General features: G+C 37.7%; 3 protein-coding genes across 3 annotated transcripts; all 3 read right to left on the bottom strand.

Moving 5' to 3' along the window:
• Nucleotides 1-2,984: 2,984 nt before the first annotated feature.
• On the bottom strand, nt 2,985-9,229 carry LOC144443109 (long-chain fatty acid transport protein 6-like). Its single transcript, XM_078132481.1, has 9 exons — nt 8,758-9,229; nt 8,362-8,577; nt 7,557-7,709; nt 7,067-7,191; nt 6,362-6,556; nt 5,655-5,745; nt 5,122-5,320; nt 4,369-4,466; nt 2,985-3,289 (listed from the first exon to the last, which is right to left on the bottom strand). Exons 1-9 carry the CDS (start codon nt 9,227-9,229, stop codon nt 2,985-2,987), a joined length of 1,854 nt encoding a protein of 617 aa, XP_077988607.1.
• Nucleotides 9,230-10,799: 1,570 nt separating this feature from the next.
• Nucleotides 10,800-15,840, bottom strand: LOC144443108 (long-chain fatty acid transport protein 6-like). The gene is made up of 9 exons (XM_078132480.1): nt 15,363-15,840; nt 14,555-14,776; nt 14,032-14,187; nt 13,780-13,904; nt 13,433-13,630; nt 12,615-12,705; nt 12,068-12,266; nt 11,588-11,685; nt 10,800-10,957 (listed from the first exon to the last, which is right to left on the bottom strand). Exons 1-9 carry the CDS (start codon nt 15,838-15,840, stop codon nt 10,932-10,934), a joined length of 1,593 nt encoding a protein of 530 aa, XP_077988606.1. The 3' UTR covers nt 10,800-10,931.
• Nucleotides 15,841-17,019: 1,179 nt separating this feature from the next.
• Nucleotides 17,020-23,599, bottom strand: LOC144443107 (long-chain fatty acid transport protein 2-like). The gene is made up of 9 exons (XM_078132479.1): nt 23,128-23,599; nt 21,834-22,055; nt 20,942-21,097; nt 20,691-20,815; nt 20,344-20,541; nt 19,035-19,125; nt 18,518-18,716; nt 18,028-18,125; nt 17,020-17,330 (listed from the first exon to the last, which is right to left on the bottom strand). The coding sequence occupies exons 1-9, from the start codon at nt 23,597-23,599 to the stop codon at nt 17,020-17,022; spliced, it is 1,872 nt and encodes a 623-aa protein (XP_077988605.1).
• Between the last annotated feature and the right edge of the window lie 587 nt (nt 23,600-24,186).

The following is a 24,186-nucleotide window of genomic DNA, read 5'->3' as shown; positions in this document are numbered from 1 at the left end:
GTAATTCCATGCCTCAACCATGGAAGTGGGTGGTAATTCCATGCCTCAACTATGGAAATGGGTGGTAATTCCATGCCTCAACCATGGAAGTGGGTGGTAATTCCATGCCTCAACCATGGAAGTAGGTGGTAATTCCATGCCTCAACCATGGAAGTGGGTGGTAATTCCATGCCTCAACCATGGAAGTGGGTGGTAATTCCATGCCTCAACCATGGAAGTGGGTGGTAATTCCATGCCTCAACTATGGAAATGGGTGGTAATTCCATGCCTCAACCATGGAAGTGGGTGGTAATTCCATGCCTCAACCATGGAAGTAGGTGGTAATTCCATGCCTCAACCATGGAAGTGGGTGGTAATTCCATGCCTCAACCATGGAAGTGGGTGGTAATTCCATGCCTCAACCATGGAAGTAGGTGGTAATTCCATGCCTCAACCATGGAAGTAGGTGGTAATTCCATGCCTCAACCAACAAATCAATAGACTGGCAAAGTTGGGGTTAGCCTACCTGTAGACTTCAAGGACTATTGCTACTACTCTATTCCATTATCCTAACTAACATTTTGATTTTTTTTCATTTTCACTGTCTTCTTGTCTACTCTCACTCCTATTTCGAGTTGGTCTCGAATGGCATTATGATTCCTGTATAAAGCGTGATTGGTTGAATACATAAAAAGACTTATTTAAAATCATGCCACCAGGTCACATGATGAATCCACAATTAAGTGTTGTCATGGAAATGTGACCCTTCAACCCCACTCTGATCATTACCTATGTTGTTATGTGTGTGGTGGGGCATGGCTTCTAGACCAGTTGACTGGAACACAGCTATGATCATAGATGAGAAAAGGACAGTGAAAACGGTGAAATTCAAAATTAAAATGTCAGTTAGAAAATAGCCTGGGCGTGCTAGTCATTTGAGTCTACAGGTAGAGTAAGCCAGGAGGCTAAGTCAGGGTTTGAGTTAATTATTTTTAGTGATTAATTGGATTGGTTTGCAAATATGATTCTATGGAGGGTCCAGTTGACGTATTTATCAATTGTACAAGAAAATTAATAAAAGTGGAAAAAAGTTTATTTTAGGCAACACATTTGATGTTCTTCATGAACTAGTCATGAATCCATGAGAGTGGGTTTCGAATTCGTTATGTCCCCATTACGAATTCAATTTCAAATTTCAAAACTCCATTCGTGTGGATTCCAGGCTATTCATGAACATACAAGTTAAATATGAAATAGTCTGACCACAGTCCGTGTCTATCAGTGATGGAGGATTATGGCCAAACCTACAAGCTACTTCTTAGATATTTGTAACATAAATAGTACTCGAACTAATCCTGCTAGCAAACTTTGTACGGGACGCGATTCCCACAATGTCCCCAAACACAAGGAGAACAGGAACATCGTCAGATTCGAGCACCGACTTACTCTGTGTACACCCATGGATATTAGTACACATGGACCTGCAGTAATTAAAATCTGTATTTCTTTGGTTTGCTTGATTTTATCTATGAAGACTCTGTGATTTCCCTGTATTTCCGAAGCTGTGAGGCCTTTAAGGAAGCAAGGCCTGTGGTGGAGCTCTATCAACTGATTATAATGGGCGTATAAATTAACATTTTGCCAGTTGGAGAGTGGCGGAGTGTGATGATCCATTTACATCCACGTGTTTGGCCCTCGCCTGGCCTCGCGTCGCACTTTTGATCAACGTTACTGCATTGTTGGTGTCAAATTACCTTCTCCTGCAGAACACCCTCCACATTCAACAGTTGGTTCCGATTCTTCACAACAAAAACACAACAACGGCATGATTTCATCGAAATTCTGATCTCGGGAGAATCAAAACAGCTGCAACTAATCTTCGAGATATAAACGCAGGCACCTCAAACAAACTTACTGACCTCTGACTTCCCCCTCGCTTTCGACTACCCAGTCCTCTCTAATAGTGAAGCGCGCCCTCATACAAACCCCTGAGTATGATTTAATGAAAATCACGTTGTTTATTAATATTATTTTAGACAGTGACCGGCCCCTGCAACAGGCCTAAAGACGTATAAAGTGCTCTTGTAGTGAATTATTCATTTAAAAGGCACTTTAGTCTCAGGACGACACAAAGTTTAAAAACTAGTATTCAAAGCATTTGCGGCACACCGTTTGAGTGCTTGTTCATTGATTAAACTTGATAACTAGGAGTAATTTGTTTACCCGTTTCTCTCTCTCTCTCTCTCTCTCTCTCTCTCTCTCTCTCTCTCTCTCTCTCTCTCTCTCTCTCTCTCTCTCTCTCTCTCTCTCTCTCTCTCTCTCTCTCCATCTCCCCCTCCCTCCCTCCTCCCTCCCTCCCTCCCTCCCTCCCTCCTCTCTCTCTCTCTCTCTCTCTCTCTCTCTCTCTCTCTCTCTCTCTCTCTCTCTCTCTCTCTCTCTCTCTCTCTCTCTCTCTCTCTCTCTCTCTCTCTCTCTCTCTCTCTCTCTCTCAGCTGACGCTCTCTTTCAGCTAACAAGAATTGTACATGTAGTCACCGTTTCACAATTCACAGGAGACAATAATGATGTCAATTGTAAATCGAATTTGCATATTTTATTAAATAGACTAAATAGGCATTTTGTCATTTTGTGCATTGAACATAATTATGAACCAATTCATGTTACTTTGTATGTAAATGATCTGACTTTATGTGTAACTTTGTTTTATTGGGTTGTCACATTATTTTGAACGATGACATAGGTAGTCCGATACACGATATATATTACCCCAAATAACATAGGCATAATAGTCAGTGTATTTACGATGAGGTTGAATTACCATGCTAGCTATATTACTAGCATGTTTGATCAGTCCAACTTCAACAGCAATCTTTATCAGTTTTACATTGTTGATAATTGTTTGCATAAACGTTTTTATTTCTCCCTTTCGTCATCTGGTTATCCTTTTAAAAATATCAATGTCTTTGCATTACTCAAACAATATATATCGGCGAATTGAACAAGTCTCACAAACGAGCTGCACCAACCACGACATCTTTGTACTTGTCTTTATCCAGACGAATGTAACTCTTTTTGTCACCATCAACAACATATACATTTTGAACAGTAGTCGGGTCAAATCCCTCTTTCATGAGGTCTGTCTTGGTGTATTTGAACGTACCCGTTGTGTCAAGGGTCTGTCGTATCCGAATGAACTTAGGACAGGCGTAGGGTGGTAGTTTGGAATATGTGAACGAATAAAACTTGTCAAAGTTAAAGTTGTCGGTGTCTTTGAGAACCACTGCAGCCATCCCAGCACGGCCATTATGGCCTATAAAATAAAAGAGAATAAGAAATTTGTAAACTTAGATGATATCCAAGACGTGGCAAATGAAACACCTCATCAAGGTGAAGTTGTCCGAGTAAAGTGATGTCTACAATTACAAATGATCTAGATTGTAAAATGCAATCGTTGGCGGCGCTTCGCACATTAACTTACCTAAGCGGAGAGCGAGTAGCGCGCCACCAACGACTGGAGAAACATCGTGTCAGTCATAACGTCTGCTATGTAGTCGGTCAAAATAAGCAGAATAGACTGTACTATTCTACAGAAAGGTTATGAAAAAAGTTTAGAATTGAATGTATTAAATTTAAATAATTAGATTAAATCTCCATCATCCAATTTGTGTTTACATAATATGAATGCCCTCATCAGACTCCAATATAGCAAAGCTCACTAAAAATATGCCATAGACAAGTCTTTTATGGGAATATCGTAAAGTTCTGATGGCTTTTCACACAGTGCAGAACGAGGTTACCTTGGCGTTTCACTCATGGGACGCGATCTATTTTGCATAAAGATAAGCACATATCAAATCCAAACTAATAATAACACAGAGACTACAGGATCCTTTACCTCGTCACATTGATAAGTGATATCCATTGCTATTCTTTACCAATGCAGTAGAACAGTCTATTGCTGAAACGATTATACGTGGACTTGATGATTTTAGGCTACTGGTTTCAACTTTTTACTTTCCACCTGATATAATCACTTAGCTGTGCCTATCTACATCCCAACTGTGCGTGGAACCTATAGAATTGTTTACTTTGCAGTTGAAGGGTCTGATTGGGTGTTTCAACAAATGCTATGTCCCATCGGGGAAACACCAAGGTAACCCCGTTTACACAGTAACTTTGAATCCACATTATCTTTCAAAATGCCTACTGAGGTACGAAACTAGTCGGAAATCACACATCCTTGTAGACGTAGAGACTGACCTCTTTACGACACTTTCCAAGACAAGGGTATAGTATTTGTCATTGCATCTAGAGGAAAAGTATGCCCTGGCTTGTGAGAATGGAAATTTAAACTTCTTTTGTACTAAATTACAACAGAAAAGTTCTCACCTGGGACCATAACTCCATATACAATAGCTTCTTGAATGTCAGGATAAGATGTTAGTACTTGGGCCACCTCTGTAGTTGCAACGTTCTCACCTTTCCATCTACATTATTAGAAAACAACCATTCATAGTAAAACTCTATACATACGGCAAAATTCACATAATTTCAGCCAATTTACTTTCATGCTCTTCTAAGATATGCAATGGTGGTCTAGCAACATGCAAGTACAATAGAAACTTCAATATTCAACAGCTGAATAATTTATCATTTTATTTCTTGAGTCTCACAATGACGGTCTATCAATGTATGAAATTAATATTCAAAGTTTATCCAAGATAAAATATGTGTGAAACTTAGGTGGAACTGACTTTGTTCATCGTGATTATATATCTCAGTCTGTGAGTCTCATTCTCTACGTGTATATAAGTTGGTCAATGATAATGTAAGTTTATAAGAGAGACAAACTATTGTGTGGACAAGAGTGGATGTATTACACTTTTTCCAAGGCTGAAGGGATGGTAGTCAAACTAATCGTTCATCACCTAATAAGATGTCACCCCTCTTTATACTCATCATAAAACTACATGACCTCTTTGCAAGAACAATAGATTAGCTGGGGGGGGGGTTAAACTTTATTACAGACCCATAGTCCAGAGAAGAACAAAAACATTCCACAAGACAGTGCTTAATGCTTTGTGGTATGTTCTATCTATTTGTGCATACGTTGAAATCGTTGGTGGTGGAAAAAAACCATACCTAAATGTATCTCCGAGCCTGTCTACGAAGTACAAATAGTAGTTGATGTCTAACTTCATTAAATCTCCAGAATTGACATAAACGTCACCATCTTCGAAAACATTGCGGAGATGCTTCTTCTCTGTTTGTTGTTCGTTTCCTTCGTAACCATGGAATTTGATGGTGTCTGTGCTCCGAACTATCAGCAATCCTGGCTCACCTGTACGAATACAAATCCCATTAATAAACCTACGAAATTTGAGTGGAATTATTCATTGCGATTTCTTTATCTCATTTTGTGGATTTTTGTTCTGCTCGTCAATGGGACTAATATAGATTCACCGGCGCACGTTAATCAGCAATTGTCGCTATATCCTCTGAATGGTTTGTTCGTTTTTTAAACACTTCGTCTTGTTCGTTGTGTACTGCCAGTGCTGCCATTCGACCACTAGTGACGAAACAACATATCCCTATTTTCACTGCAATGTAACGTCACCACTCTCTAGGTGACGAAAAACACAGAAAAACACTAAACAAGACAAAATGAAACTCACCGAATTTAACTCGCACACATCTACCGTTCTTGTCACGGACAGCTTTAGCAGTAGTATAATCACATTGTACCAGCTCGAATCCCCGCAATTTCTGCAAATTCAGAAGTCGGTAATTTTTACGATTAGATAAGAAATATATTTGGGGAAAAAGTTTGGATACAGTTTATCCGCTAAAAACTTTCCGATGTTTCGATCCTCTTTAAAAGACAGCCTCCTTATGGTGAACTCAAAGAAGCGATCGCGACTTCCATTTTGGACGTTACTATGAATCAACATGGGTTTCAGTTAGATACATGTACTTTTATTTTCATATTTTCATGAAAATGTCCTTTACGCATATATTTCCGCTCTATTTAAATATATATATGATTTATTAAAGTGCAAAAATAAATTTCTTCATTGTATGACAGCATAGTACACTGGAAACGTTACAATAACCAGAGTCCCACTGCCTTCCCTAAATTCACACAACGAATAGTACATTGTAATAGTCTCATGTAACTAATGAGGGCGCACTACTTATCAACGGACTGGTTACAGGAATATAAGATAACATAGCCAAGGGCACTGTCCTAATTATTAAACAGCAAACTATTCTAATCTAAACTAGTCACGATTGTACCTGTGTACAACAATCGTTGTTCCTTCCTCACATACACGAGTAGGACTATTGCAAATACCCCAGGTTCTTGTGGCTGCTGCTTTACCTTTAGAAAAGGTGAGAATTTTCCAACAGCTGCCACCGTGTTGTCATAATTTATCGACAAAAATGGTAGATCAGAAGCAGCATAAAACTCTACTATCTTCTCTAGTCGAAAACGTGTACGGAACTTGGTCCATATATCTGGTTGTAATCCGTTACCAACAGCAACTCGTACTCGGTGCATTTTGTCTTCTGGTTTCTGTAAGTGAAATAATCCTTGTACCATTTGTCTCGTTATGCTGTATATCGCATGGCTAGACTGCTTGTTCACTGACCACAACAAGTGAAGTCTAGATGTTATCCATTGGGGTTGAATCTGAAATAGATCGTCAGACTCAAACCAAACAGATAACTTCTGAACTACAACAAGTGTCCCGCTGGTGTGACGTCACACAAACAATGTTTCACTCTGGCTAGGTCGGCTACATTAAAACATACAATAAGCTTACAAACTTACTCAGTGAGAGCGGAACAATTCTACAATTTGCTTCGGCCCGTGAGAATGTGTTGGGTTCGGACTGCAGGCTTTTCTTTTCAATTAACCTCTTCATATAATGTAAAAGTAATAGCAAGGAAGTACCACCGACGGTAATAGCTAGATTATTGTACTGCATGAAATTATACACGTTTACAATACATAGCCTATTGACTGATCACGTAGTTTGTTGTAATGATCTCTGTGACCGATAGGTCGGCAATCACTTCTTACCTCAGGTGCAGCTAGTAGGTAACGGCAAAGTTCTCCGACGTAAAACATCACAGTTACGTCAAATGTACAACAGTCTTCCCAGAAACGCCGTACCGAGAATTTCCGTGACATCACACAAGTAGCACCTGCAAGTAAGGTGAAGGCCATAACGAAAGCTTACAATGGTTTGTCGAACATCACACAGTAATTCGATTAAATGTTTTGTTACAACAAGAATATGAATTTTATAGTATGATAAAAGTTCACCTGTGCAAACGTTCAGTCTCTATATGTTCATACATTTAACTTCATTTTGAACCAAGCTAACCAAAACGTTGGCCAGGTACTAGGTATCCAACATGGCTTCGTCAGTGTTTTTTGAAGTCACGAAGCGTTATTTCAAAAAGTGATAGATGACACAATTTCTGATAGGTGTGCAAAATATTGTTACTCAGTATTAAGAATAAGATGGTTTCTAGATTAGCTCAAGCGTAAAGCTTTGTGATATTACCTGCACGGATGACGTTACCAAGCCCGAGAAGAAAACCAACCGCATGATAAAGAGGCGTAGTCAGGTAAACGACGTCATCGCTTTGAATGAATTGCAGACAGTGTCCGGCGCCCACTCCTTGTGCAAAAATACTGCGAGAAGCCTTAGGAAGCCCTATGAAAAATACCACAAACAAACTTAGAGGTAGTTACTTCAACCATGGCGGCACTAGTCTCACTAATACATGTACATATGCTTAAACAACTTTTGGGGACCCGGAATTCAAACGTCATGCCTCAACGTCGAACCCTTATAGTTGTTTAATTATGACAATGAGGTTTAAGAGAACCGCCTTAATAAAGGCAACGAGGTTTAAGAGAACCTCCTTAATAAAGGTTATGCCTAACAATATCTGAAAGTTCTTTTTTAATTATCTTGTGCAGCATCACTGAAAATTATTAAATTTTTATTGTATTTTTCTTTACAGCTTCGAATTTGATCTCACATATAGCTGTTGGCATTTCTGTTCTAATAGTAGGCAATACAGAGGCAACTTCGTATATACAGTGAATAAGGAACTCATTCGATGTGACTAGTACTGCAATCATGATTTACCTAGGCGGTGTGTATTGCTGCCGTACGACAGCTATTACAGTGTACGGGAGGGATACTCGTTGGCAAACGAAATGGGTTTCTTTCTAAGTTCAACAAATCATTGATTTTATTTTTAAAACACCACGAACACAGTGACTACATTACTCGACTGAGATAATATCTGAACTGAGCCATGATTCCCCAGTTTAACAAACAAAAATATGTATATTACCTGTTGTTCCAGATGTGTATATGTATACAGCCGTATCAGTAGGCTTGAGTGAACTTCTTAAAGCACGAGATGGTCGATCGGCAGGTAACGAGTTTAGTTCATCATCAATTGCAAATATACCTTCAGGAGTAGATACATTACCAACACTCCAGACTCTGATTTGTCGACTGCTCAATTCACTCATAACATCACTTGCTGCTTCTACAAGATCTTCACCTGTAAGATAAACATGACTAAGGAATCAATCTCTAAAAACATAGTTTACGAGTTATTACCAAGTAATAGAGTTGAAATATGGGTTGGAAACGTTTGCATTGGAAAAGCAAATACCGGTATTTTTTTTTAGAGAAAATGGAACGAATTTCATCGTCAACGAAGGTCACAGATTGTTCTTACCTTTGCCAACAAGGAGGACTTTGGCCCTAACGATGTTGACACAGTGAATCAATGAGTCGCTTCGTAAATTATAGTTGATGAACGCACACTTGATTCCTAGCTTTGCCAAACCTAGCCACGCATATACGAATGTCGGGTCGTTGTATGCACACAAGGCCACCGTATCGCCTGACTTCAAGCCTTGCTTTTGAGCAAAATGAGACATTTTGTTGACCATAATATCGATATCTTCATACGAGAACAGCTTGCTATCATATATGATAAACGGCTTGTATGGGTGCCGGTCAACCACCTCCTCGAAGAGATCGAAAATGAACTTGTTGACAGCCAGGCATTTGCCGATGCTTTTGCCTATCTCTCCAGTTTTTTTCATCACTTGCAAATCATGAGTCCAGTACGGGTATAGCAAATGGGCACCGCTTGCAATAGCAGCTGTGGCAATAAGAGCAGCCTGTGACTTGCTTGCAGACATGATTCCTTCACTCCTATAGCTACACTATGAGGGTATTGGTTAAAGGACCAGTCATTTTCAACTGGCAGGGGGTATTTTGGGAAAATAACACACATTAATGGAGGGGCCATTTAGGAAAACACTGCTTGTTGGGGGTCACTATGGCTCTTTGATCATCAGAACTAATGAGTCAATTGAAGAAAACCCATGTTCAACTTCAAAAAACTGACCCATCCCCTCCCCTAGGGCCCTAACCACTTAAAATAACTGACCCCTAAGAAGTACACATCACGCCGCGCTGTGCACAGATCATGAGCAGCGCTAGCCCACCCCGCCCACCCTGTAGACATTTCTTTTTACTACGCATGGTGAAGAACTGACCAATACTCATACATAGTGTACGATTGCTCTATTACTGGGACCCTAAACCATTCCACAAGTTTATCAAACGAAAGACATTACTGTGCAGTGGAGATCCCCGTAGGAAACTCTCCGTTTTACCATAGGCAGTGTATACGGTTAAATTTGTTTTGCGTGACACGTACCACTTGATAGTTTACGTAACAGGACTGGTGGTGATTGACCAGAATTACTGCAGTGAAATATCTTATCTATAACAAACAAACAAAAAGAAATTTAAAAACTTACTCCTGCTGTTATTTTGTGCAAGAAAACAGGAAAACACATGCTTATTCTCAGTTAATTTTTTTAAACATCAGGGGTCACCTTACAAGTGTTTGAGATAAAGGTCAAAATATTATCATAATTTAGCCATGGCCGCATTTAACTGTGTGGGAGAATAAAAGAATTGATTATCTTGTAAACAAGACAGTGGAACAAACGATTCTGTTATTATTTCAAAAGTACCAGAAAAAGATTTCATATGGCAAAGTTCGGAGAGATTTTAAGAACTTAGGCTTTCAGGGAAATCGCATTCTACCCTCACAGTTTGACAATGCACCACCTTGAACTGTAATCACTTGAATTTTTATCACATGGTGCCAACACTAAATAGTCTCATATTAACCACACTTGATCAGCTTCGAATTGTGTATTCAACTCGTTTACTCTGTCTGTGCGTGTGTGTGTGCGTGTGTGTGTGTGTGTACATGTATGTATGTATGTATGTATGTATGCATGTATGTATGAGTCTGTCTGTCTGTTTCTGTCTGTGAATACATACATACACACATACATTCACACATACATACATACATACATACATACATACATACATACATACATACATACATATGATGTCTAAGTATGCTTCAGTAAGTAGAATAGTGCGAGTACATTTTAATATATGACACAAACCAAGCCCTTAACTAATGTCCAGTACAAACCGAAATCTGAAAGATATGATAATAAGAATGTGCTTGCACGTATGAGTATAATCACTGTAAACATTAACTTACAAAGGCAAGCCTATAAGCCTTTCATCAATTTCAATAAGGAGGACTGTATGACTATCCTGCAAGGTGACTTCACTTTAACACTTTATCAGGCATATAATGATAGTTTACACTTTTCTCAAGCTTGGATTTGTAATACAATCACAAACGAGCTGCACCAACAGTAATACTTTTGTACATGTCACTGTCCAATAGTCTGTACGTCTGGCTGTTACTATCCATCACAAAGATGACGTCACAGACGATGGATGGATCAAACCCTTCCTTCATGAGATCCGTCTTTGTGTACTTGAAGGTACCTGTCATATCTAGGGTTTGACGTATTCTAATAAACCTGGGACAAGCATAAGGTGGCAACTTAGAATGAAGGTAAGTGTAAAGTTGGTGAAAGGCAAAATTATGGTAACCATCTTTTAGGATCACAGCAGCCATACCAGCACGACCATTGTGACCTATATAGAAAGGAAATACATTAGAAAATGGAACTTATAATAAAGAGTAGTTTTATTTGGTACGCACAGAAGCTTTCAAAGTAATAGACGACTTTATTTTCTACGAAGGACAAGCAGATTATTAACAGCACTTCTCGCATGACCACTGCAAAATGACAAATTGTTCACTATAGAATTCGTTGATCAAACTAAAGAACTTTTAGACTAATTTACGATTAAATTAAATATTATCAGCCAACTAAACTGAACTTCTAACTATACATTTAAACAACACGTTTTAACAATGGAATTGCTTTTATTCTGCAAGGCACCCAGCTGATCTATAACAACCAAATAAGTTGCAATAATCGCATAATAAAATGTCATGGTTATACGAGACATTTTGATACTTCATAAATTTCCAGATCTAAACTATCCGTTCATCAAATTTCAATGGTGGAATCACGTGCGCGAAAGTTGTGGTAGGCAAATACAAGAAACATGGTTCAACCATGGAGATGAATGGGACTTACCTGCAACAGTAACGCCATACACGATAGCTTCCTGTATTGAGGGGAATAAGGTTAACACCTGAGCAACTTCTGAAGTGGATACATTCTCTCCTTGCCACCTGTTGTTATAACACATTGTATAAATGTAACTGTAAATGTATTAAAAATAGTATAAGTGTAACTGTTTTCACGGAACCATTCAGAACTTGGTGAAATGGTCTGAATACAACGTTCCAAATAAACATTTCTCATTCATTGACAGCGCCAAGATCCTTACTCAGGATCACGAAGTCATGACACATCACTGAGTTAATAATTTAATCTAAGTATTATAGTAATATGGATCGCGACATGTAATACATATCAACGTTTTATCTCACGCACAAATGAAACTGTGGTGATAGAAATGATGGCTTCAGTCTTCAAGTGTTATGGACTATAATTATCACAATAATTTCTATAATCGCAAGGTTATCTGACGGAAGTGGAGTAATAACATACCTGAAAGTATCTCCTAGTCTGTCGACAAAATAAAGATGATAATTCCTGTCGAGCATTAAAAGATCACCAGAATTAACATATTGATCACCGTCTTGAAGAACATTTCGGATAATCTTTTTCTCGGTCAGTGTCTTGTCACCAAGGTATCCGTAGAATCGGTTAAGGTCTGACGTCCTTGCTAACAACATTCCTGGTTCACCTACAGGTGCACATTGTAACAATGAATATTATGATCTACACGAATGACGGACAGTAACATTTTCATAATAAGACAACTAGGCACATACATACATTTTGATTTAGAATGGTTGATTTGTTCGCATTTTAAATCTAATATTGTACTTCGAAGAGTAAGATTTACTTAATTACAAACACATCCATCAAAATAGTCAAAATTAATGCCTGTTGTAAAGGCATCAACCTATGAACGTGCCAAGAAAGGTCATATTTCACATATTCCCAATCTGTATTGATTTCAAAGGAGAATACATTTGAGGAGGTTTTGCAGGATTTAGTTGAAAATAAAATTAAAAGTAATTTTGCTCACCACATTTAACTGGAATACATCTTCCATTAGAGTCTCGGATAGGTTTTGCTGTTTCATAGTCACACTTCACAATCTCAAAGCTTCCATATTTCTATTACAGAGATAATAGATGATGTGTAAGTGACAATGAAAGTGACCGTGACAGTGACAGTTATAGTAACACTAATTCAATAGTGATTATATCATGCACGAGCCAAGTTGACCAAAAAACATGGAATATATACTCTGGTCGTTCTACGTCACACTGGTCTATGTCAGGACAACGCGTGTCAATGTAGTTGACTTGTAGTAAAGTAAAATGAAATAGACACGTAAGCCTAATCTAGTGATTGTGTGGTTAAAGCGGTGCCAATGGTATTGTAGTGCAGCTGATATATTTAAATCAATCTACCAACGTTTGCAGTCTTTGATCAAAATACTGTTTTTACATTTAATGAATACCTCATCATCTAGAAAGACAAAGACACATCACCGTACCAACTGTATATATATATATATATATATATATATATATATATATATATATATATATATATATATATATATATATATATATATATATATATATATATATATAATTCGATTTCCAAACCAAGATCTTTTTATTAATCAAACTTTTAGAACTAATTTGCATGTCATAAACAATTCTTTATCTACTCATCTCAAGAAACATTCCTGAAAAAGTTCAGGCCTATGTACAGACAGACACTTCACCATGCTTATAGCACTACTGGATCACGGTTCAGTTGTCCCTAAAATAATAAATGAAAGTACATTCTTTGAATAGATCCATTGCTCGAAATAATGTATGCCTTTACCCTTAAAAGGGGTGAAAATTTGCCAACGACTCCAGGGTTGTCTTTGTCCGTATTGATACACAGAAATGGCAGATCAGTTGCACCGTATAGCTCTCCAATAATTGGTATATTAAAACGAGTGAGGAACTTTGTCCAGATATCAGCCTGTACGCCATTGCCTATCATGCATCGTACATTGTGCAGGGTGTCTTCTTGTCTCTGAAATGACACAAGAACACAGAGAAGTGTAACGCAAACCTAACCTCCTTTAGTACAAGACTGTAATAAGGCATCACTACCTGTTGTTATGGTATGGGCAAAGTCAAATCATTGAAAGACAAAGTAAAACGAAAATAAAATCCACACACCTCTGGGGCTGCTAACAGATATCGACAAAGTTCACCAACATAGAAGAAAACAGTAACGTTGTGCTTACAGCAATCTTCCCAAAAATGTCTAGTAGAGAATTTTGGTGCTATCACACAAGTTGCACCTAGAAAAAAAGGAATATTACGTTTTCAGTTTAAAAATATCAAAGAAGAATAATCATGACACTCGACTAGTGAATTCTAATAATATTTTGATAAACTAGCGATGGAACGTAAACTTGAAGAGCCTACCTGCTTTAATTACAGTCCCTAGACCAAAGCAGAATGCAAGGGCGTGGTAGAGGGGCGTCGATAGATATACAACATCAGTTTTGCGAACGAAACGTGAGAAACGATATGAACTACGTAGAGACTGGCTGTGTGTATACTTTGCAGCCTTAGGAAGACCTTTGAAAAAAAATACAAAACATAAGTAATGCAATCTATAAATTGAAAAAAACTAAACATAATTTTCTATCCATAATAATATTCTTTAATGTCAGTTATGTATATTTCATTTCCTTTTGTTGTAAACTGCATTTTGAATATGTTAATATTTTCAATATCAGTAATATTTTTAAGGAATACATATAGACAAACATAAATCAAACATGTACACAGTTAAAAGGGAATCTGTTTACAATTAAAATTATATCTTTATAAATACTTATTGTATATTCAGTTCAATGTGATTACCAGTCTGACTCCTATTACACTCACAACATTACACACCGAGTTCCATGATTTATACTTGGCGACTGTATGACATTCCTACCTGTTGTCCCTGAGGTAAAGATATATAGATGAGAATCGTGGATTCCGACAGCACTTCGAAGAGTCCGAGAAGGTCTGACATTAGGCGATGCTGCCAATTCATCATCAATACATTTGATGTGATTATCTGTATGAATGGGTTTATTGCCAACACTCCAGATACTCACTTGTCTATTCTGGAGTTCATTTCCAATCTCTTTTAAAGCTTGGACGAGGTCATCACCTTTGGAGAAATGATATTTTAACATTGTATGCAACAGAATTGTGTGTCTATAGACAGAGACTGGGTTAATCTTAGCAAGGGAGGAAAGGGTCTCCAATGCAGTCAGAGGGTAAAGGTTAACCAGCTCTGTGGTTTGTGTGTCACGGTTGAAACTTTTAAAGTTCGGGTCGAATATAAAAGAGGCAGAAAGCGACTGCGAATAGAGTCATCATCGGTTGTTGTGCTTATATGGTTATTGTGTCAAGGACGGAATAAATCAGGAAAACCAGTGACGTAAGTAAAATGGCAGAGCCTATAGTATATCGTTATCTGGGATTATCAAGTCTAAAGCCTAAAGTCTAAGTCAAAGTCAAGTCCTGATTCTCTTCTAAATGTATTGCATGCCCTACAGATTTATGATTTACCATATGGTTATATTCTAACCCATACCCCGAAAGCTGAAATCGAGTAGCGCAAGTACGGATGTGAACATGTATATAATTATCGTCAAGCAAATCACAGTTCAAACACCTCTGTGAATGGAGTAATGATCAGTAATGATCAGTGATCTGACTTTCAAAATCTACGACATGTAATTGTCACCTACCTTTACCAACAACGACAGCTTTGACCTTAGATATATTGATACAGTGCAAGAGGGAATTACTACGCAAATTGTAGTTAATCATAGCACACTTGATGCCTAATTTGACAAACCCTAGCCGTGCCCATACACATGCTGGTTCATTCCGCATTAATATAGCCACTGTATCACCAATATGGAGTCCTTGCTTCTGAGCAAAGTGGGACATTTTGTTTGCCATGATGTCGATATCATTGTAGGTGTACAAGGTGTCATTATAAATAATGAATGGTTTGTAGGGAGTTTTTACAGCGGCTTCTTCAAAGAGGTCAACAACGAAAATGTGTGCATCTGCACATCTTTTAACAGCGTTTTCCAGTGCCCTCGCCTGTCTTATCACCTGGATATCCCGATACCAGTAGGGGTAGAGAGTGTGTGCACCGGCTGCCACTACAGCAGCAGCACCACCAGCAACAACAGCAGATCGTTTACTGACCGACATGTTTGTGACGTTTTGAGACAATGAGAAAGTGGCAATAATCTTTGTCCGTGGTCCGGAGCTGCGACAAAATGAGTGAATAGGAAATGTGACAGTTTGACCTTTGGCTTTCCACACAGTTCATATTTATGGATCATGAGAAACCCAGCGCATGGGCTATGGCATACAACTTGTGAGGAGTGTCGCAATCGTAGCTAACGTTTGGGCAAAATCGTCGATGAAATGCAATCCACAACACATGTCAAACCTAATAGTGGTCTGAGGTCAAACGAAAGCATGTGCCACGTTTTGGTTCTTGATGGCCATCCAGTAAAACTACTTTTGTCTCTTATATGTATCACACATTCTGATACGGAGATGACTTAAGCACAAGGGAATAACTAAAACTACACTATTCGTTATCGCATTTTACATATATTTTCTGAGCTTCCTCGATCGCCGGAACTCCAGTCTTGCCTTTATTTTTATTGATTGAAAAATTCCTGAAAACATTTGTTTACATTACACAATTTCTATCTATACGATCATACAATCTGTAGCTAACATATTCGATAAAGTACTTTCTAAACTTAGACATTCAAGTCATAAATTTGTTAATATAATTGGTTCACATATATTCATAGATAAAGGGTGATGTATTCGTTCTGATAATGATTGTATGCTTTGTACTCGTGACAAAACTTACTTGTCCAGTATTAAAGCTTATAATCGTGATGTATGCCTTCTATAACATTATGATTGTCTTCTAGCATTGATAGAACAGGAGTCTAATAGTATGGATTTCCTCGGCTTTTGTATACTAAATTACGGACTGAGTTCGTTTATACGTTATGTCTCAATACAAGGATGGAGACAAGTTAACTAAAATGGTGTCTTAGTATGCTTCAGTAAGCAAAATAGTGCGAGTACGTTTCAGTATATGGCAAAAATTAAGCCCTTAACTAATATCCAACACCAACACCAGCCAAATTCTGAATGATATGATAACAAGAATTTGCTTGCGCATATGACAGTAATTGCCCTGCACTGTAAAAATTAACTTACAAAGGCAAACCTATAAGCTTTTCATCAATTTCAATAAGGAGGACTGTATGACTATCCTACAATGTGACTTCATTTGTACACTTTATCAGGCATATAATGAAAGTTTGCACTTTTCTCAAGCTTGGATTTATAATACAATCACAAACGAGCTGCACCAACAGTAATACTTTTGTACACGTCACTGTACAATAGTCTGTACGTCTGGCTGTTACTATCCATTACAAAGATGACGTCACAGACGATGGATGGATCAAACCCTTCCTGTATGAGATCCCTCTTTGTGTACTTGAAGGTACCTGTCATATCTAAGGTTTGACGTACTCTAATAAACTTTGGACAAGCGTAAGGTGGCAACTTAGAATGAAGGTAAGTGTAAAGTTGGTGAAAGTCAAAGTTATGGTAACCATCTTTTAGGATAACAGCAGCCATACCAGCACGACCATTGTGACCTATATAGAGAGGAAATACAACAGAAAATGGAACTTATAATAAAGAGTAGTTTTGTTTGGTACGCACAGAAGCTTTCAAAGTAATAGACGACTTTATTTTCTACAAAGGACAAGCAGATTATTGACAACACTTCTCGCATGACCACTGCAAAATGACAAATTGTTCACTATAGAATTCGTTGATCAAACTAAAGAATTTTTAGACTTACAATTTATTTGAATAATATTATTAGTCAACTAAACTGAACTTCTAACTATATATTCAAACAACACGTTTTGACAATAAAATTGCTTTTATTTAGCAAGGAATCCAGCTGATCTATAACAAGTAAAAAAGTTGCAATGGTCGCATAATAAAATGCCAAGGTCTGGATCTGGCTCGGGATCTTTGTCGGGATCTTGGATACATAATTGGCAATGCCTCCTTAGGAATAACATGCTAATGGGGGCCAAGGTTAAGATATACTACTGATTTAAAAGTGATCTCTAAGTCATGTGTTGAATGAATATGTCGAAGGCGATTCGATGACAGAAGAGGATAGTGTATATATCTTATAAGACATTTTGATACTTCATAAATTTCCAGATCTAAACTATCCGTTCATCAAATTTCAATGGTGGAATCACACGCACGAACGTTGTGGTAGGCAAATATTTCAACAAGCATGATTCAAACATGGAGATGAATGGCTCTTACCTGCAACAGTAACGCCATACACGATAGCTTCCTGTATTGAGGGGAATAAGGTTAACACCTGAGCAACTTCTGAAGTGGATACATTCTCTCCTTGCCACCTGTTGTTATAACACATAGTATAAATGTCACTGTAAATGTATTGTAAATAGTATAAATGTAACTGTTGTCACAGAACCATTCAGAACTTGGTGAAATGGTCTGAATACAACGTTCCAAATAAACATTTCTCATTCATTGACAGCGCCAAGATCCTTACTCAGGATCACGGAAGTCATGACACATCACTGAGTTAATAATTTAATCTAAGTATTATAGTAATATGGATCGCGACATGTATGTCAACGTTTTGAAGATAAGATTTTATCTCACGCACAAATGAAACTGTGGTGATAGAAATGATGGCTTCAGTCTTCACGTGTTATGGACTATAATTATCACAATAATTTCTATAATCTCAAGGTTATCTGACGGAAGTGGAGTAATAACATACCTGAAAGTATCTCCTAGTCTATCGACAAAATAAAGATGATAATTCTTGTCGAGCATTAAAAGATCACCAGAATTAACATATTGATCACCGTCTTGAAGAACATTTCGGATAATCTTTTTCTCGGTCAGTGTCTTGTCACCAAGGTATCCGTAGAATCGGTTAAGGTCTGTTGTCCTTACTAACAACATTCCTGGTTCACCTACAGGTGCAAATTGTAATAATGAATATTATGATCTACACGAATGACGGACAGTAACATTTACATAATAAGACAACTAGGCACATACATACATTTTGATTTAGAATGGTTGATTTGTTCTCTTTTTAAATATCTTATCACATTTTACTTCCAAGAGTAAGATTTACTAAATTGGAAACACATCCATCAAAATAGTCAGAAATCAATGCCTGTTGTACTTCACAGTTTGCTCTAAAGGCCTCAACCTATGAACGTTCCATATTCCCAATATGTATTGATTTCAAAGGAGAATACATATAAGGAGGTAATTTTGCTCACCACATTTTACTGGAATACATCTTCCCTTTAAGTCACGGATAGGTTTTGCTGTTTCAAAGTCACACTTCACAATCTCAAAGCTTCCATATTTCTATTACAGAGATAATAGATAATGTGTAAGTGACAATGAAAGTGACCGTGACAGTGAGTGACAGTTACAGTAACACTAATTCAATAGTGATTATATCATGCATGAGCCAAGTTGAACAAACAACATGGAATATATACTCTGGTCGTTCTACAGCTCTAGGCTCTTTGTCCCCTGGCCCGTTGCCCTAGACCTTTTCCCCCCGGCCTTTTACCCCCTGGACCGTTGCCCCCTCCCCACGTCCATTGCCCGGTCATTTCCCCCCGCCTTTTTCCTCCAATAATATATCAACATTGTTCGACATCTGCAAGTTGGATTGATCATGAATGTACATAAGAGTGACTTATAGTCCATGAATTGATCTCGCATACATACTAACTCATTCAAAGGAATCTTTTATGATTATTTGAGGTTATTGAATCTAGTACTGTAACACTGTCGAACTTCAAAGATTGTCCGTCGTGTGGTGAATATTATAATGAATTGGGTGTCATTGTCAGCAAAAGGGTGTCGTCATTTTAACAAGCTACATCACACGCTTGAGACTCAGGCTGTTTTCGAATTGAGTTCAACACTGGCGCTGATATAATCATGTTATTCTCCAATATTTTTCTTCATTCAACCTGAAAATACTCGTGACATAACAAAGTCCCCTTAGGTCACTGGTATTTTCCTTGGCTGAACGAAGAAAAATATTGGGGGAATAACATCTAACTGTGGTACAATGTAGTTGACTTAAGGTAAAGTAAAATGAAGTAGACATATAAACCTAAATCCAGTGATTGGATGTTAACATTAAAGCGATGCCAATTGTATTGAATTGCAGCTGGTATATTGAAATCAATTTATCAACGTTTGTAGTCTATGATCAAAATACTATTTTTACATTTAATGAATACCTCATCATCTAGAAACACAAAGAAACATCACCGTACCAACAGTGTGTCTATAATTTGATTTCCAAACCGATGTGTCCACTATTTACTGATTTCGAGATCTTTTTTATTAATCAAATGTTCTGACCTAATTTGCATGTCATAAATAATTCTTTATCTACTCATCTCAAGAAAGATTACTACAAAATGTTGAGCCTATCCAGAGACAGACGTCATTTCACCATACATCTAACACTACTGGAGCGCGGTTCAGCTGTGCCTAAAATAAGGAACGAAAACACATTTTTTATTAGGTCCCACAGCTCGAAACAATGTGTGCCTTTACCCTTAGAAGGGGTGAAAATTTGCCAACGACTCCAGGGTTGTTCTTGTCCGTATTGATACACAGAAATGGCAGTTCAGTTGCGCCGTATAGCTCTCCAATAATTGGTATATTAAAACGAGTGAGGAACTTTGTCCAGATATCAGCCTGTACGCCATTGCCTATCATGCATCGTACATTGTGCAGGGTGTCTTCCTGTCTCTGAAATGACACAAGAACACAGAGAAGTGTAACGCAAACCTAACCTCCTTTAGTACAAGACTGTAATAAAGCATCACTACCTGTTGTTATGGTAAGGAAAACGTTAAATAATTGAAAGAGAAAGAAAAAAGACCTTAAAATCCACACACCTCTGGGGCTGCTAACAGATATCGACAAAGTTCACCAACATAGAAGAAAACAGCAACGTTGTGCTTACAGCAATCTTCCCAAAAATGTCTGGTAGAGAATTTTGGTGCTATCACACAAGTTGTACCTAGACAAAAAATGAAAATATTAGTTAAAACTATCAAAGTAGTCATGACGCTCGACTAGTGAACGTTGGCAATATTTTGATAAATGTATACCTTACACTTCTTAAACTTAAACTTAAAGAGCCTACCTGATTGAATTACAGTCCCTAGACCAAGGCAGAATGCAAGGGAATGGTAGAGAGGCGTTGATAGATATACAACATCAGTTTTGCGAACGAAGCGTGAGAAACGATATGAACTACGTAGAGACTGGCTGTGTGTATACTTTGCAGCCTTAGGAAGACCTTTGAAAATATAAAAACAAATGCAAAATGTAAGTAATACAATTATGAATCTATGAAGTGAAAAAATGAACATGATTTTCTATCCACACTAATATTCTTTAAGTTCAGTTATCTTTTCATTATGGAGCCATGATGGGCGATTGGTTAGAGTGGCCGGCTTGGAATTCGCAGGTTGCAGGTTCGATTCTCATCGATGCCGTTTGTTTCTGAGTGGCTAAAGTCCTTGGGCCAGATTTGAACCATGAATATGCCTTAGTCAACCCAGCTTTATAGTAAGTTTGGGATATGGTAGGATAAATGTTGCAATGTGAGTGCTTTAATCCTATGCACTTATAAAGGCTGCATTAGATCGTATGCTCCCCAGGGAGTTGAAGAAGTATAAAAGAGGGTCGTTGTGCCGTTATAGATCCGAGCCAGGGATAATAATTTTAAAGCGCTTTGAGCACCCAGACTGGCGGGTGGGAAAGCACTATATAAAAACCAACATTCTCCTTCTTCTTATTATCATTATTATTAATAATATTTCTTTTTGTGGTAAACTAAATTGTGAATATATTGATATTTTATTTTAAGGAATATATACAATATAAGGAATATATTAAAAATGTACGGAATTAATATGGAATCTTTATGCATAGGTACCATATCCAATTTCATTACCAGTCTGACTCCTATTAAACTCCCATTACACACCGAGTTCCACGATTTATACTTGGCGACTGTATGACATTCCTACCTGTTGTCCCTGACGTAAAGATATATAGATGAGAATCGTGGATTCCGACAGTACTTCGGAGAGTCCGAGAAGGTGTGACATTAAGCGATGCTGCCAATTCATCATCAATACATTTGATGTGATTATCTGTATGAATGGGTTTATTGCCAACACTCCAGATACTCACTTGTCTATCCTGGAGTTCATTTCCAATCTCTTTTAAAGCTTGGACGAGGTCATCACCTTTGGAGAAATGATATTTCAACATTGTATGCAACAGAATTGTGTGTCTATAGACAGAGACTGGGTTAATCTTAACAAGGGAGGAAAGGTCTCTAATACAGTCAGAGGGTAAAGGTTAACCAGCTCTCAGGTTTGTATGTCACGGTTGAAACATTTGAAATTTAGGTCGAATTGAAAGAGGCGGAATAACGGAGTCAGCATCGGTTGTTGTGTTTATATGAATGAATGAATGAATGAATGAATGAATGAATGAATGAATGAATCTTTATTTCACCTAAGTTAAACAATAGCGAAAGAAAAGACAAAAATTCGAATACAAAAAAAAATGCTAATAAAATATATTAACTTTGGTGGGGACCATGGAAATAGGTAAGCATACCTAGTCGTGTCCATGATCCAACCTACTACTTAAATTATAATACTTGAAACGAGAAATAGTGAAATACAATGTAACTACTAAAAACTACTATTTACAAGAAATGTGAAATGAATACAATGTGACTAGAGGGCTAATTGGAAAATGCGGATAAGTCTAAGTACAAAGGAACATTTGGCAAGTTACAAAAAAAAAACCATTACTCTGTGAAAAGATGTATTTTTAACTGTTTTTTTAATTGGTGTCTATTAGAAATAAGTTTTATTGTTGTTAGGAGTGAATTCCAGTGCTGAGTACAAGCATATTTGAAGTTGTGTTTGCTGACCGTGAGCTTTACCTTAGGGACTGGCAGGTTTCCACTGAGACATGAACGTGTTAAGTAATGGTTATTGTGTCATGGTTGAAATAAATCAGGAAAGCGGTGACTTTAGTAAGATGGCAGAATGTCAAAGTGTTATCTGGCATTATTGAACCAAGTCCTGATTCTCTACTATAGTACTAAATGTACGTACTGTATGCCCTCCAGATGTATAACTTATAATATGGAAGCTGAAATCCACTAGTGTAGTAACGGATTTGAAAATGCATACGAATAGCCTAAATTAAATCATAGTTCAAACATCTCTGTGAATGGAGTAATGATCAGCAATGATCCGTGATCTGACTTTCAAATCTACGACATATAGTGTCACCTACCTTTACCAACAAGGACAGTTTTGGCCTCAGATATATTGATACAATGCAATAACGAATCACTACGCAAATTGTAGTTAATCAGAGCACACTTGATGCCTAATTTAGCAAACCCTAGCCATGCCCAAATGTATGCTGGTTCATTCCGCATTAATATAGCCACTGTATCACCAATATGGAGTCCTTGCTTCTGAGCAAAGTGGGACATTTTGTTTGCCATAACGTCGATATCATGGTAGGAGTACAAGGTGTCATTATAAATAATGAATGGTTTGTAGGGAGTTTGTACAACGGCTTCTTCAAAGAGGTCAACAACGAAAGTGTTTGCATCTGCACATCTTTTAACAGCGTTTTCCACTGTCCTGGTCTGTCGTATCACCTGGATATCCCGATACAAATAGGGGTAGAGAGTGTGTGCACCGGCCGCCACTACAGCAGTACCAGCAGCAACAACAGATCGTTTACTGACTGCCATGTTTGTGAATATGGGAGCTGCGTTAATATATACTAGTATGTTCACTATCAAGTTAAAAAGAACAATGGTGAACGGAAACGTGATCGTCTGACCTTGACACGGCTCCTTCACAGTAATGTTCACAGTTCATGAGAAAACCAGTATGTATATTTACGCATGGGCTATAGCTTACAACTTGCGAGGAGTGTCGCAATCGTAGCTAACTTTAGGACAAAATCGTCGATGATATGCAATCAAGAACGTAGGTCAATCGAAATCATGTACCTAGGTTTGGTTCTTGTGACCAGAGTCATTTAATTACCACTTTTGTCACACACTCTGACACCGAGATCACTCAATTAAGTACAAGGGAATAAGAAATACTATAATATTTATTATACAAGTTGTCATTCACATCTACCGCCTGGATCGAAATCCAGACCCAGTCTAAATTCATGGAAAAAATTCGTTTACATTATACAATTTCTGTCTGTATTTTCTGGGTTTACTCGATCGCCGGAAATCCAGTCTTGCCTTTATATTTATTGATTGAAAAATTCCTGGAAACATTTCTTTACATCACAATTTCTATGCATACGATCATAAAA

Source organism: Glandiceps talaboti, chromosome 12, assembly GCF_964340395.1.
Source record: "Glandiceps talaboti chromosome 12, keGlaTala1.1, whole genome shotgun sequence".
Taxonomy (NCBI): domain Eukaryota; kingdom Metazoa; phylum Hemichordata; class Enteropneusta; family Spengelidae; genus Glandiceps; species Glandiceps talaboti.
Note: the sequence above shows the minus strand (reverse complement) of the source record. Positions and strands in the feature narration are given on the sequence as shown.